General features: G+C 35.4%; 2 protein-coding genes across 9 annotated transcripts; both read right to left on the bottom strand.

Moving 5' to 3' along the window:
• Positions 1–4,104: 4,104 nt before the first annotated feature.
• On the bottom strand, positions 4,105–6,974 carry LOC108194497 (uncharacterized). Of its 3 annotated transcripts, none has more exons than XM_017361460.2 (7): positions 6,835–6,974; positions 5,674–5,752; positions 5,340–5,407; positions 5,104–5,254; positions 4,788–4,949; positions 4,577–4,690; positions 4,105–4,414 (listed from the first exon to the last, which is right to left on the bottom strand). In XM_017361460.2, exons 2-7 carry the CDS (start codon positions 5,693–5,695, stop codon positions 4,263–4,265), a joined length of 669 nt encoding a protein of 222 aa, XP_017216949.1. In that variant the 5' UTR covers positions 5,696–5,752; positions 6,835–6,974; the 3' UTR covers positions 4,105–4,262. The 3 variants fall into 3 exon arrangements, with proteins under 3 accessions (XP_017216949.1, XP_017216950.1, XP_017216951.1); XM_017361461.2 differs by having other exon boundaries at positions 6,807–6,943; XM_017361462.2 differs by having other exon boundaries at positions 4,276–4,414; positions 4,488–4,690.
• Positions 6,975–11,596: 4,622 nt separating this feature from the next.
• Positions 11,597–14,689, bottom strand: LOC108194553 (zinc finger CCCH domain-containing protein 67-like). 6 transcript variants are annotated; one of them, XM_064080843.1, is made up of 7 exons: positions 13,276–14,689; positions 13,083–13,149; positions 12,845–12,915; positions 12,645–12,739; positions 12,353–12,473; positions 12,189–12,249; positions 11,597–11,990 (listed from the first exon to the last, which is right to left on the bottom strand). In XM_064080843.1, the coding sequence occupies exons 2-7, from the start codon at positions 13,109–13,111 to the stop codon at positions 11,906–11,908; spliced, it is 462 nt and encodes a 153-aa protein (XP_063936913.1). In that variant the 5' UTR covers positions 13,112–13,149; positions 13,276–14,689; the 3' UTR covers positions 11,597–11,905. The 6 variants fall into 6 exon arrangements, with proteins under 6 accessions (XP_063936913.1, XP_063936915.1, XP_063936909.1 ...); XM_064080845.1 differs by having other exon boundaries at positions 12,654–12,739; XM_064080839.1 differs by having other exon boundaries at positions 12,189–12,473; positions 13,276–14,676.
• Between the last annotated feature and the right edge of the window lie 946 nt (positions 14,690–15,635).

Raw genomic sequence — 15,635 nt, 5'->3', positions numbered from 1 at the left:
GATGATAGTTTAAAAACTATGGAGAGCATAAATGAGATGAATACAAGAATATTTTATAATTGTAATATATTTGGTTGTTTTAATGGGAACAAAATATAGCATCCTTTGTTTTGAAAATTTAATCTTATATGTTTTACAAAACAAATAAGTATACGTTGTTATATACTGAACCCATGTCTCCGCAAACACGGTTCCAAATGTCTCCACACATTTGTTATATGTTATTTCTTTAAGTTCGAGCAGTATTGTTCAAGGCGCAATATCCTGAAAAGCACATGGCCTGATTTTGGAGCGTGACTCGCCAGGTAGTGATTCAAGAGGTTTTTATCGGAAAAGAAACAGGATGCTAACAAATACTCTCACTGTCCTCATAAGATGTATACGCTTCAGACGGAGTGCTCGACACGCATTTTAAGATTTTTATTAAATATAATTATATACTCCCTCCGTTTCAAATTAGATGTCCACTTTGAAAAAATCACACAGTTTAAGAAAAATAAATGTTCACAAATTGATTACATTAAATGAACAAAATATGTGGAGTAAGATTGATCTAGGAAATATAAATAAGAGATATGTGGAGTAGAATTGATTTTGGAAATATGATTTTGCATTGAAAGTTGAAGTGGACAAGTAATTTGAAACAAAAAGTTTTGTTGAAAATGGACATGTAAATTGAAACGGAGGGAGTAATATTTTAAAATTCTTTTTTGTCCGAATAAAAATTTAATGTTTAAACTTTAATCAGAAACAACATTTTTAAAAATAAATCATAAAACTATACTTATAGAAGCATTTAAATGCGTGTGAAAAAATAAAAAAACTATAAAAAATTGAATGAAAAGAAGTGAGTATATATTACTTATTACATTATTAACTTTTGAATATAGAAGAGCATGTCTAATATAACAAAATAATCAATAATGAAGAATTGATGATAATAATTCTTCAAAGTCATTTAATTTATATCTTTGATCCATGAAATTCTCGTTCTTCCTCTTCATCCGTAGAAGTTGAAGTGGAGGGCCGGTGGTTGCATTTTAAGGTAGGGGTGTTCCTCTTGTCAAAAGCCCAGTACGAAGAGTCCTCGACACCAGAAACATTACACACATCATTCTAATTAAGGCCTTCACCTTCATGGAAACACACCAAACTTGAGCCTTTGTCAGTTCAATTTGATATGTTGCTCAGAAGTACATAACAACACATTTGGTTTCCGTAGCAAATGCTAACTTCAAGATGTGTTCAAGAATGTTTTTGCAGTGGCAGAGTATGATCCAATGGAGGACCGACCATGTTGACTCTTAGGCGTTGATGCACAGTTCCATAACGGCCGAAGTGTGAGCAGACACTCCGGCCCTAAATCACTTACTAGACAAAAAAAAATACAGTCCAGTTAATTTTGTTGTACCAGGGAAATAAAATCTGAACATGGAGCAAAATGGTTACCGCTTAGTAATGCAAGCCCACGATAAACATTCTTTCTCCCCTTGTTTCGCAATCAAAAAGCTTATTAGAAAATCTCTGGTGAAGTGACTTAATATCATATTTGACAAGGATGAACATTTATACTTCAGGATAAATGAACAGAACATATATTAACAGAAATAAATTATAATTCAAAATATATTAACATGCCTACAACTATACATCAGCATGTGTATCTGTTCCAAATACAAATAGGACAATATCAACATGCCTTATGATATGAAATCATCACTGATGTACACAAAAGAAATATATATTTTTGTAAGTCCTCTTGTACCATATAATACATTTATCCATCTCACTTTATATGGCCCAGCCCACAATGTCAACTCCTTATAATTACCTAGGATAATAGCAAGATCCCTTAAATGGGTATCATCTCATCTCACAAGGCGCCAACCAATCTTATCAATTACTTATAAATATCTAGGACATTAGTAACTTATTTCTCCAAAGAAAAACCCTAATCCAGGTTGCAGTCTTGTTTCCAGATCTTTCCAGATCCCTTGTGATGAATTTCATCAACGTTGCACGACACACCCACCTTCTACAACTTATAGATACCTAGGATATTAGTAACTTATTTCTCCATAAAAACCCTGTAGCCATGGTCTTTAGATCTTTCCAGATCTCTTCTCATCTCATGGGTTTCATCTCACCTTGCACCGACCAGCACACCTTGTCTACTATTTATAAATATCTAGGACATTATATAGTAACTTATTTATTAAGTGCCAAGTCCATGTAATATTAAGATCCTAAACATATACATTAGAAGATATAACAAGGTGCAAGGAGAGCAAGGACGTCTACCTTGTTATATCTTCTAAGGTATATGTTTATGATCTTTATATTACATGGTCTTGGCACTTGGTAAATAAGTTACTAATGTCCTAGATATTTATTAATAGTAGACAAGGTGGCTGGGCGGTGCAAGGTTAGATGAAAACCATGAGATGAGAAGAGATCTCGAAAGATCTAAAGACCATGGCTACAAGGTTTTTATTGGAGAAATAAGTTACTACTATCCTAGGTTTTAACAAGTAGGTGAGAAGGTGGGTTGTGCCGTGCAACGTTGATGAAATTCATCACAAGGATCTGGAAAGATGTGGAGACAAGACTGCTACTTGGAATAGGGTTTTCTTTTGGAGAAATAAGTTACTAATGTCCTAGATATTCATAAGTGATTAATAAAATTGGTGGGGCCGTGCAAGATGAGATGATACCCAATTAAAGGGATTTAGCTAATATCCTAAGTAATTATAAGTAGTTCACATTGTGGGCTGGGGCATATAGAGTGAGATGGATAAATGTATTATACAGTACAAGAGGACTTACAAAAATAAGCTGATCAAGATATAGCAGACTCCTCCGCCTGAACAGAACCAGGGCGCGGAAAAGTTTGATGCTGATATGGAAGAGAGGTTTGAAGGTAGACCGAGCACTGGAACCATAAACACAAGCTGATTCTTCGAGCTACCCTGAGTGTCCGGTCTTCCTCTTATGGCGACTAATATCTGACACAAAGCGAAATGTTTTGCCATTGGAATTGAGAATGTGGAGATGAAGAAGATATGTGTGTATTGATTTGTTTGTATGTTTGTAGATGTGATGAGAGTGTGTGGATTAGGGATTGTATTTATAATAAAGGAGGGGGATTGTTGGGCTGGAGTTGAGAGAATCCTGGCCGTGGATTTCAGGGATTGAATGGACGATGATGGATGGATTTGGTGCGGATCGATGACGTAGAGGGATGTTTGTGCTGAAAGATGATTGTATCAGTTGATTTGGATTGTGATAGGCTTTTTATTTACGGGGATTGAATTTATAATAAAGGAGGGGGATTGTTGGGCGGGAGTTGAGAGAATCGTGGCCGTGGATTTCAGGGATTGAATGGACGATGATGGATGGATTTGGTGCGGATCGATGACGTGGAGGGATGTTTGTGCTGAAAGATGATTGGATCCATTAATTTGGATTGTGATAGGCTTTTTATTTATGGGGATTGTATTATAATAAAGGAAGGGGATTGTTGGGCGGGAGTTGAGAGAATCCTGGCCGTGGATTTCAGGGATTGAATGGATGATGATGGATGGATTTGGTGCGGATCGATGACGTGGAGGGATGTTTGTGCTGAAAGATGATTGTATCCGTTGATTTGGATTGTGATAGGATTTTTATTTACGGGGATTAAATTTATAATAAAGGAGGGGGATTGTTGGGCGGGAGTTGAGAGAATCGTGGTCGTGGATTTCAGGGATTGAATGGACGATGATGGATGAATTTGGTGTGGATCGATGACGTGGAGGGATGTTTGTGCTGAAAGATGATTGTATCCGTTGATTTGGACGTGATAGGCTTTTTATTTACGGTTGTCAGTGATTTAGAGAAGTGAGGGGCGGATCGATGAGCTGGCTTGTCCCAGTTCATCAGCCATTAGTTTTGTTTCAGCCAGAAACTTGGAATAATCTGCAAAATATGCATAGCTAAATGTTATAAAAGGATTGGTAGCAGAGAAGGCATAACCGCACAAGTGTTTGTGCCTCAATACCTATGCTATTAAGTAGGTTAATTTTAATAACTTGGTTGCAGTATGCACCAAATTGTAAAGGAGTATGCATTTCAAAAGTAATTACTTTAAATCACATAATTAAGTACTAACAATTACAACTAATAATGTAACTGGATGACAAACGAGTAACGTATGCATGCCCCCAAGATCATCCAGTTTCTGTTTAAATTCAACAGCATGCTGAAGACAGAAGACATGTGATTTAACTTTTAAGTGAGTCCTCATCAAGGCCAGGTACAGGGGAAACTTCTCTCAGTTCACTTTCAGAGTCGGAAGCATCCTCATAGGTCAAAGCTATAAGAGCAAGTGAAGATGTATCCTCTGGAGGTCTACTACAGGATTCTTCCATCCGCCCTGCATTCAATTAAGACAGATTAGATTGATTGCTACAGTTAAAATCTCTAAAGTAGTGTGTAGCATTCATTACCTAAGCCGGAATCCAGCACAACACTGTTAGCATATCCTGAGGAACAAGACCCCAATTACTAGCAGTAATGTCAGAAACAAAACCACTACCTCTGATATTGCCACAATCAGCTGACAAGAGATTATGCTTTCCCACTTCAGTAGGTTTTGTGATTGCAGCACAAGCAAAACATAAAACCCCACAAGCTAAGCATGAAAAAAGTCCTGCAGAAGCCATTTTCCTGAGTGTAAATGTTCTGGTTCTGAGAAGTCGCAGTGCACAAAGAATTAAAGTTTTTGCTAAATAAGGGAATATTATTACCATTATGCAATTCAGGAAAATTTCTCCTGATATAATCACAGGGAAAAAGTATAGTGGGAGATCCTTTCCCAAGAGTATGCAGCAGGTTGATATTATGCATCACATTTTTCAGAAAAAGCCTCTTTACCAGGCAATCCCCTTCACTTCTTCGTCCAATGCTCACTGGTACCGTGAGAATGTAAAATTACATAAACCTTAATCATGATACAATTATGACTACACATATGACTTTTCATTATGATACTATCCACATATAAGACTGTTCAACTAAATCATGCAATTAAAAACTCGAGGGAATTCATGTAGAGTGAACCACCCTGAAGAGAATGATAGTGCAAGATCATAGAGCAATTGAATGTGGGAAACCGATGGAGGATTATTTTCTGCAGCCCGACGAATTTCAGCTTCTCCTGTGAACAGCAACCATTCAGGAGTTGCGATATTTGAAGCTTCCGAACAGTTGAATCCTGTGTGCATTAATTAATGTCAAGATAGATAAAGTATAGATATAGTAATATTACAAACAAAATCCAAGGTAAAAAGATGTCTGACCATGACTGAATCCTGAGTGGTAAGCCCTTGGAAAGGTGACGATAAATTCTCCCGGATTTTGGACCAACCTGGTTTGACAAAGGATTAAAGTCACATAAATACATTGCCAGAAAACTATACAGCTACATTTTTATGATTGATGTTCTGTGAAAAAGTCCTAATGGGAAGATGAAAGAATCAGGCCTCTGGTTGTAAACATTCAGCAGAAAAAGATAACTGCAAGTTAGCTTTTCAGTAAAACTGATGAAAGATAAGTCTCATCCAGCTACAACTCCATACAGGTTGAAAATTGAAGAGTATTAAAAACATGGAGCATAGAACATAAAAGAGTTACCTGTAACATGGAATGCCAGCATTAAGAATTACTTCCGGAGACATGACCGTTGTCTTCTTAGCAAGAGTAGCATTACTCACTGCAGTTGTTCACGCTAAAAGTAGTAAGTAATGAACTTATATATGCAAAACCCTTCTAAATTAAGTAACAGTTTATACAATGATCACAATATGGTATTCTATATCTGTATAAGAAAATGCTATGAACTGGAAGAATTTGTTAAGTGTTCCCCACATAAAATGCACAAAGCTTTAATCTTGAAGTTAACCTTAAATTAGACATACAAATTAGAGAATTGGTTTGTTAAGCATGTTTATGGCAATTTCGGCACTCCACAAAATCATATCAATTGCATATAGCACATGTTTAAGAGCAAATTATGATAAACATAGAATGAGACAATGTAGCATAATGTCCATATAGACCATTGGGGATGTAACCCCCGGTATGTCATCCTCAATAAACCTCGGCGGGCACCCTTCTGCCCTTGCCGTTCCCCTCAAGTTCCGATCAGTATCTCCCACATTAAAATCATCAGTAAATCCGTCTCCTCCCCTCCGCTTCTCCAACTCCACAAAAGCTGATATGTGCACGTCATTCCCATACTCAACCTCAAAGGGTTCATCTACATTCGCATTCCAATAAAGACTTTCGATTTCCAAAGGACTTAAAGCCCCCTTATCTATTGAACTTTTCTCGAAATAATTTATCTCGAAAAACTTAATCACAGGATGGCCTTTCCTGGGCAAGAACCAACTTCCTGCACCCGGGTAGTAAATGTAGGCCTTAATTCGCCTTCCGGGGAGGCAGAACAAGCCATTAAAAAATTGTCAAGTTAAAGAAATGTGTTTTTCATTAAGGGCAACAAGACAGGGGGTATGATTTTACATATACCATAAACACAAGCTTCTTTCTCAATTTGATGAATATAAGCGATTGAACTCCTCAAGAGTTGGATAAAACTCAGGGGCTAAAGGGAGGGGTTTTAAGCCATTACAAAACCTCTGTTTTATTGAAATTTTGTGGTTTGTACCGTGCTCTGCCTCTAATTCTTGCCATTGAATTTACAACTAAGAAGATACAACAATTGAACACGCACAAAGAAATGTATATATCAAGAAATCAATACATACAAGATCTGTGAAGCTTTTAAATACATACAAGATCTGTGAAGCTTTTAAAAGGGCCAGACACAGGGGCTTCAAGGAAGAGAGACAGAGTGAAAAGAAATAGACTGTGCTGATATATTGTACTCGTTTGGATTCTGTAAGTTATGAAAGTTTCTTTCTTTTCTGTTCTCTGATGTGCTGCAAGCTAAGCCCTGGGGTCATTTGGGTAAATTTAAAAGAAGTGAATTCTTGCTTAAACTAAAGAAGTGGAGCAGAAGTGAGAAGTAAATAAGTTAATAAAGTGTTTGGAGAAAAAAAGTTAAATGCTTTTACTTTTTACACAAACTAGCTTATAACCCGTGCAATGCACGGGCGGTTAACATATTTGTTATTTTATTTTATATATTTTAAATTTATCTAATTTTATTGTAAAAATAAAATTATGATAGAATAATGTGGTTAAATAAATATTTTATTTAGCAGTTGGATAAATTCTTCATAGTTAAGTCCGTCAAATGGCTAATTAAATATTAGGTCGAACATATATATTTTAATGCGAATGTTAAAAAAAAAAATTTTGCATGTTATAATTTAAGAAGGCCTATAAACTCATATATAAACTAACCAATCAACCTTTTTAATATTTCGTTATTAATAATTCATAATATGATATAAAACATATAATAGTTTAAAGAGACGCATGAAACCAAATACCGACCCATCATACTAATTTGAATTTAATGTTTTGGTTTAATAAATGATAAAAAAAAATATAGTATAACATGTTATAAATTCAAGAGCTCCGTGGGTCGAATACCAACTCATTCACCAACTTTACTAATTGACCGACCAAGTGAACTTTTTATTTCGGCTTTATTAATATTGTAATAATATATAGTATATGATAGATTTGTAATATTTCTTTTAATGTGAGATCATTAGAGTATTTAAAAATAATGTTATTAATGTATTTTTGGTTTAATAATATCACATGTTATTTATTAATAATTATATTTTTAATATATATGACGTCCGTGTTAATTGTAAAAACTCGATTTTTTAGTTAGAAAATCTAAAAATGATAACCCGTTTTGATTAAAAAGACAATTACTATGTTGCTCGATATTATTTTAGAAGATTGAGTTCTTTTAGCTAATAAATATATAAAGATAATTTATTTTAGTTAAAAAGAATAATTGGTTTTATATATAGATAGGCCCGTACTTCGGTGCAAGTACCGACCGCCCGACCAATATAATAATACTCTCTCTATTTTTAATTATTTGACGTTAAGACTTTTGGCTCACATCTTTACGTATAAATATGTCGCCCATGTCCGTATTAATTGTAAAAGATTAATTTTTTAGTTAGAAAATTTATGAAAAGATAATATATTTTAGTTAAAAAAAGTAATTACCATGTTTCTTAATGTTATTTTAGAAGATTAAGTTTTTTAGTCAGAAATATAAGAAAGATAATATATTTTAATTAAAAGGATTAATTGGTTGTATCGATAGGCCCGTACTTTAGCCCAAATTAAAAAAGATAATTGGTTATATAGATAGGTCCAGAATAATTGGTTATATAGATAGGCCCGTATTTTGGCCTAAGTACTGACCTACCAAACTTTTATTGTTTCGATTTTAAAAGAATTATTAATTGGTTATATAGATAGGCCCGTAATTTGGCCCAAATTAAAAAGAATAATTGGTTATATAGGTAGGCCCATATTTTGACCCAAGTACCGACGATTTTAAAAGAATTATTAATTGGTTATATAGATAGGCCCGTAATTTGGCCCAAATTAAAAAGAATAATTAGTTATATAGATAGGCCCGTATTTTGGCCCAAGTACCGACCGACCAAACTTTTAATCTTTCGGCTTTAATAGTATAGTATAGATGGGTTAAGAAAAATAGAAGCTGGAAGCAGAAGTTGCTTCCGCCAAACAAACAGATCTATTGTGTTCTTTCCAGACTTCCAGTTACACAGAGATGGTGTCCCTGTTTTGTAATTCTTTTTTTTTTTTTTTCCTTCTAGTTTTCTCAGTGGACTAAGGAGAGAATGATAATTGTGTTTGGGTGGTTTAATTCGTTATCTAAAAATTAAGATTAAGTTTTACTTCATCCTCCCTCGGGTTTTTTTTATTTTTATTAGTCGCTTTGACTTTTTACATGTATTTTGAGGTACAATAAAAACGTATTTCTACATTTTATTTTCTGATTTTTTTTAAATAAAAATATAGATGTCAAACTTTTATTCAAAAAAAGAAAATTTGAAAAATAATACATAGAAGTATATTTTTTGCACACCTCAAATTACGTGCACAAAGTCGAAGCGACTGTTATTTAGGAACAGATGGAGTAGTTGATTGTTGAATTGTTTTTGTTGAGTTTTTAGAAATATATCTTTCATGAATTAAATCAAAAAGAATTATTGTGATTTGTTGATATTTAGAAATATATCTTTAGAAAGAATTATTATCAGTTTTGGTTATGATATTATGCATGCAATTAGTTATGCTATTAATTATTTATTTCCTTAGTTAATTGTTTTTGTTGAATTTTTATTAATATATATTTCATGAATTAAATCAAAAATTATAGTGAGTTTTAGTAGCAAATATCAAAAAATTGCTTATGAGTAATACAAGTTAATAGGTTGATCCAATCAAGAAAAAATCTGGCCAATCTGGACTAATCAAAAGAAGCATGATGTTCTGATGCATTTAGATCAACCAAGATTTGCTTGTAAGTTGGTTAAGTAATTTTCTTATCATGCCCTCGGAAACATGAATCTGGAAACCTTTTGACAACTGTAGACTGTTTGGGTCATCTACAGGCACATTAATCTTCTGGATATGTTGCCGAAAATGGTGTGAGCCACCATTGTGTGAGCCACCATTGTGGATGGATTTAAAGGAAGACTCGCCCCGACTCCTCCCACATGATTAAACATTCTTGGTGAATAATTATTGGGAACCACTTTTGTTGATGAACTTAAAGATGAAAAAATTGACGTTGATGACTGTAATGATGTAATAACATCATATGAGCTAGATATCAGTTGAGCGGGAACAGTTCTTGTACTAGTGGCCGCAATGATTGATGGCTCAGTGTGGCGGAGGATCCACTCAATGGTCTCCCCATGCGTAAATGATTTAGGGCCAGAGTGTCTACTCACACTTCAGCCGTAAAGTTCATCAACAATGATGCACCTTCCAATTGCTTATCATCAAGGATCATTTGATATGCAGGAGCCTAAAGGGTTTAAAGAGAAATACAAATTTAGTAAAGCAAAACTATGGTATGATGAAGTACTGGGAGCTACAAAAGCATCCTTATCAACCTTGGGAGCTTTGTCATATACGTTCATAAGCGTCCGGTAACGAGAAACTAAATATTGTGAAAAACACAACATAAGAGATAATATTTGGTCCGACCAGTGATTGTACAAGACATAAAAAACAACAAAGGGAAAATAAACAATGATCTCAACACACCAAGTTTGTCACGCAGAACTGGAAACAAGAATGTGACAAACTTATTTTTCTTCATAAAATCCACGTCTAGAAATTTTTACTGCGGAAAAGGAGACATTTATAACTTCAAAAAATTCCCCGTAACCAAAACACACAAACATATCTTATGATTCAACCTGCAGGCAATAATTTTCAACTATCTTACAGTTACAGCTAGCTCATTTAACATTCACATATCATTTCTTTCTAGTCTGGACATATTTAGGGTCAGGCACTCAGGCTTATCAAGAGAGAATATAAACACAGCCAAAAGAAAGTGTGACTTGTTACAATACGTTTATTTATAAAACAAGGTTGGCATTTGTGAATTTCAGGAGAGAGACGAAAACCTGTTCTTGCTTGGCAATCCTAACAGCAGCATGGATCACTTCTAAATTGTAAATCCCATATCTCAAAACCAGCCACTGAAATTAACACATCAGTGCATCTCAATATCATACTCACATTTCTAATTTCACACATAATATTAACCAGGATTAATAAAAGCTTAATCATTTCAGAACTCAGGATGATAACCTTGGAACCTCTGAAGTGATCTCCTCTCAAGTCATCTGCCTGAAAAGCAAGCTGAAGAGAAGGTAGACTTTAACTTCACATACAAACTGAATTATTAAGCCGAAGAGAATGGCTTTGACAGGAGGACCATTACTCTGATACTCATACACACACGTGCCTCAATGAAACCTGATCATCGACACCTTCTTAAGAAGAGACGAGATATGCACTAGGCTATAAATAAAAATTAAGTGGAGCAACATGAACATAAGAAACATATATTTATAATAGAAAATTAATAGAAAATTTAATAAATTAATGTTTAATAATACTTTTTATATTAAAATGTAAATAACATATATTTATAAATTTTATAACCCTGGATAAAATAATTTATAAAAAATATTGTATGTGAATGTTTTATTGTTTTTTTGCCGCTCATCTAATCTAATAATAGAATAAAGTTTAGTATTTATTTATATTATTTTATATATTTGAAGTTTTAATAAAATAATTTATTTTAGCCGACGTTGTAGCTTGTATTCCTGCATTACATTACATATATCGGTGAAATTTTGCCTGACATTACATATATCGGTGAAATTTGCCCGACATTGCAACTGTGGACAAGTTGGGCAAATTTAGGTCTACTCCGATTGACTACAAGCACATTATTCTTTTGAATATGTTGCTGAAAACCATACTTTTCACCGGAAGAAGTTCGCAAGCACTCTGAAGTCTGAACAAGATAACGGAAACATCACAACATCTTTTTAAAGTTTTCATGTCAAAAGCTCAACCTATGGTAAAATACAAAAAGTTAGCAAGTACTAGTTTAATCACTACGATATGAGTTTCTAAAACTACAGTATGATACTCAAGCAGACCCCATCAGCTCCGTTTTCCCCTGCCCATGCTCATCTGCAAAGCAGATAAACTCTAAGGTACTGCCTTGATCAGTCCTTGACAGCCGTCTCCAATTTTCCGGGGTGGTGGAACCTGCAGGAAGATCTGAACTTGCAATTCCCCGTTCTCAAGTAGGAACTGCAATCAGGCTGTCCAGGTCGTTCAGGATATTCATCTACGTTCACCTGGCCTCGCGGATGTGCATAGAAGCTGGATCCAGTTGCTGGAATGGCCATCGAAAGTGCTGGGGGAATAGGCAGAACCCCCTTATGTGTTCAAAGAGAAATATAAATTTAGTAAAGGAGAACCATTGTAGTTTGTTAACACGATAAAAGCACCACTTATATTAGTACCAACATGGACTCATAACATTTTAGACCAACAAAAAGAATTAAAACAACCATCTTAACTCTTAAGTAATTGCAATCTTATTTTCCAAGATTGTCACATAAGTTAAGGAATACCTGATATCCATTCCATTCTGCATTTTCAGGAGCAGATGGGGTTGGTGGATAAATAATTCGCCTGAATGGGGTTGGCAGATAGATAATTGGCATGAACGGGGATGGCGGATAGATAACTGGCCTGAAAAAAGCAGTCTCATTTATTGCTCTTGTTGATGACCTACCTCTACCTGGTAAAGTAGTGCCAAGTCCTCTTGCTGCTGTAGGATTCGGATGATGAAACCTACAGTTTTCCCCATACTTGCATGAACCAGTTCTCCTGTAGAAATAACATACTTTCTCCCCCTGTTACCCAATCAAAAAGCTTATTAGAAAATCTCCACTGAAGTGATGAGGGTAAAGCATATATGCCTACACCTACATTATATTTGACACAAGGATGAACTACTAATAATTAATAATATCTGTAGTAGTTGCAATTAACGAGCAAAATTAATATGAATAAGTAAAAAACACCTTCATAACCTTATAACTGATCCTATATGGCTGATCTATATCTGCGTCCACTTTTTGATCAGATAGTAACAATATCCCTCTTGGTTGAATACGGACTGTATACATATGCAAAATTTGGATTCTGTGAAAAAAGGAGAGAAGTTTTACAACTCTAATCAGCAAACCAATAAAGTTCAACTCTGAATTTGGGGTCACTGCACCTTTTCCTTTGCCATGACTATATATACCAACAAGCTTTTCCGTATTTGCAACCACCTGGTGACAAGTAATACTGCAAAGGAAAAAAGAGGAATATCAAGCGAGGCTGTTATATACTTGTGTAGTTGCATTATAGTTCAGTATGGCCAGATGGAATCAAGCTGAGTAGTAGGAACTATAAATTTTTCAATAAAAGTTCAGAAGTAGACCCAGAAAAAAAGATATATATTTAATTGTAACCTTGCATTCTGTCTGTCTAGGCTTATCATAAATTTCTTCTTTATGCTTAAAATGTATCCCTGGGAGCCTGCAAAAATTTCACAGTTCATTATTAGGTTAACAAAACATTTTTAAACTCTCTACCAAAAATTTTAATAAGAGCAATTGACATAAACCCTTAGTTTAGTAGAAGTAATCACAAGTTGTATTATACCCGGGGCTTTCTTTGAAGTGGATGATTAAATTTGCATATCGAATCAAACATGCAAGTCCCAGTCCTCATATAAAATGAACAATCTTCCGTGTAAGGCCTCAAAGGATAATGGCGACTTCCAAAATTTCCATCATTAAACCCCACGGAGTCCTTTTCAGCATTACCGGAACAGTGAGGTTCTTTATCATACTGCGCCTTTCCATTTCTCCCCACTACATCCCCTTCTTCATTCCAATACCCAAGGAGGCACCTCCCCATACTGCTCATTTACATGCCTCATATTTTCATAGTTATCAAAATACAGTTGCTCCTATTTAGATTTAGCTCGTACAGCAACATCATCCCAATTCTCACCCCAACCAGCTTAATAGTCCTCAATCACTTCTTTTCCCTTGTCAGCCATCTTATTCTTTACTTCAAGATTATAACTTTCTTCGACATCCTCACTATCACCACACTCACCACCGTCCTTCATTTGCTTAAAATCACCTTCACTTTCTTCCACCAAACTACGGTTTTCGGGGTTTCTCTCTTCGATTTTCGTCTCATCTTTAATACCATCCAAGTCAAAATCACCGCCTTCAATCTCAATCTCACTCCACTTGCTCCCCTCCTTATCATTACCCCCTTCCTTCATTTTCTTAAAAGCACATTCATTTCCTCCCACAACACAACGCTTTTCAGGGTTTCTCTCTTCAATTTACACCTGGTTAATACCCTCCAAATTACGATCACTGCCTTCATTCTCAATCTCACTCCACTTACTCCCCTTCTTAACATTACTGTCTTCCTTCATTTCCTTAAAATCTCTTTCATTTCCTTCCACCGCACCACACTTTTCAAGTTTTTTCTCTTTGATAATCCATACGCTTCCTCTTTAATGTTGGACTTAGGTTGGCACTTTAAGTTGTTCATGTCCTTAGCTGATTAAAGAGAAACCTTAGGCCATATATGAATAATCTTTCCAATAAAGACTTTCGATTTCCAAAGGACTTAAAGCCCCCTTATCTATTGAACTTTTCTCGAAATAATTTCCCTCGAAAGACTTAGCCTTTGCTTCAAATTCCGAAACAGTGTAACTCTTCCTACTCTCCCTCACAGACTTGATCACAGGATGGCCTTTTCCTTGGCAAGAACCAACTTGCTGCACCCGGGTAGTGAATTCTCCTTTCGGCAAGGCAGAACAGGCCATTAAAGAAGTGTTAAGTTGCAGAAATGAGGTTTTCATCGAGGGCGATGAGACAGGGGGTATGATTTTACATATACCATACACAGAAGCCTCTTTTTCAATTTGATGAATATAAGCGATTGGATCCTTAAACTCCTCAAGAGTAAAATGAAACTCAGGGGCTAAACTGAGGGTTTTAAGCCACTGCAAAACCTCTGTTTTATTGTGACTTTGTGGTTTGTACCCTGTTCTGCCTTTTTGTAAATTCAATAGCAAGAATTAGAGGCAGAACAGGGTACAAACCACAAAGTCACAATAAAACAGAGGTTTTGCAGTGGCTTAAAACCCTCAGTTTAGCCCCTGAGTTTCATTTTACTCTTGAGGAGTTTAAGGATCCAATCGCTTATATTCATCAAATTGAAAAAGAGGCTTCTGTGTATGGTATATGTAAAATCACTACCCCTGTTTCATTGCCCTTGATGAAAACCTCATTTCTGCAACTTAACACTTCTTTAATGGCCTGTTCTGCCTCCCCGAAAGGCGAATTCACTACCCGGGTGCAGCAAGTTGGTTCTTGCCAAGGAAAAGGCCATCCTGTGATCAAGTCTGTGAGGGAGAGTGGGAAAAGTTACACTGTTTCGGAATTTGAAGCAAAGGCCAAGTCTTTCGAGAGAAATTATTTCGAGAAAAGTTCAATAGATAAGGGGGCTTTTGGAAATCGAAAGTCTTTATTGGAAAGATTATTCATCGCCTAAGGTTCTCTTTAATCAGCTGAGGCCATGAACAACTTAGAGTGCCAACCTAAGTCCAACATTAAAGAGGAAGGGTATGGATTATCCTGAGCCAACTAAAAGAGGCAAGTCTCCTAGAGTTAAAGAATCAGCTGAGGCCACAGACCCTGAACTACTTAAAGTATCTCAAAATTTGCCTAAGCAACCAAAACCTTATGCAATGCCTGACAAATCATCAAAAAGTCAAATTATTGATTTGTCCTCTGAGCATAGCAATGCCACATTGAAGAGGAGGAGTATGGCTGATAGTGGGACTATCTCTAGGGTAAGGATTTTATAACATAACGATTATTCATGAAACAGAATTACATACTAAAGTTTGTATTATCATAAAATTTCTCCTTTTGCTTAAATGTATCCCTAATAGCCTGCATAAAGTTCGCAGTTCATATTTAGGTTAA

This window comes from Daucus carota, chromosome 7 (assembly GCF_001625215.2).
Source record: "Daucus carota subsp. sativus chromosome 7, DH1 v3.0, whole genome shotgun sequence".
NCBI lineage: Eukaryota > Viridiplantae > Streptophyta > Magnoliopsida > Apiales > Apiaceae > Daucus > Daucus carota.
This window is presented reverse-complemented; position numbering and strand designations above follow the sequence as displayed.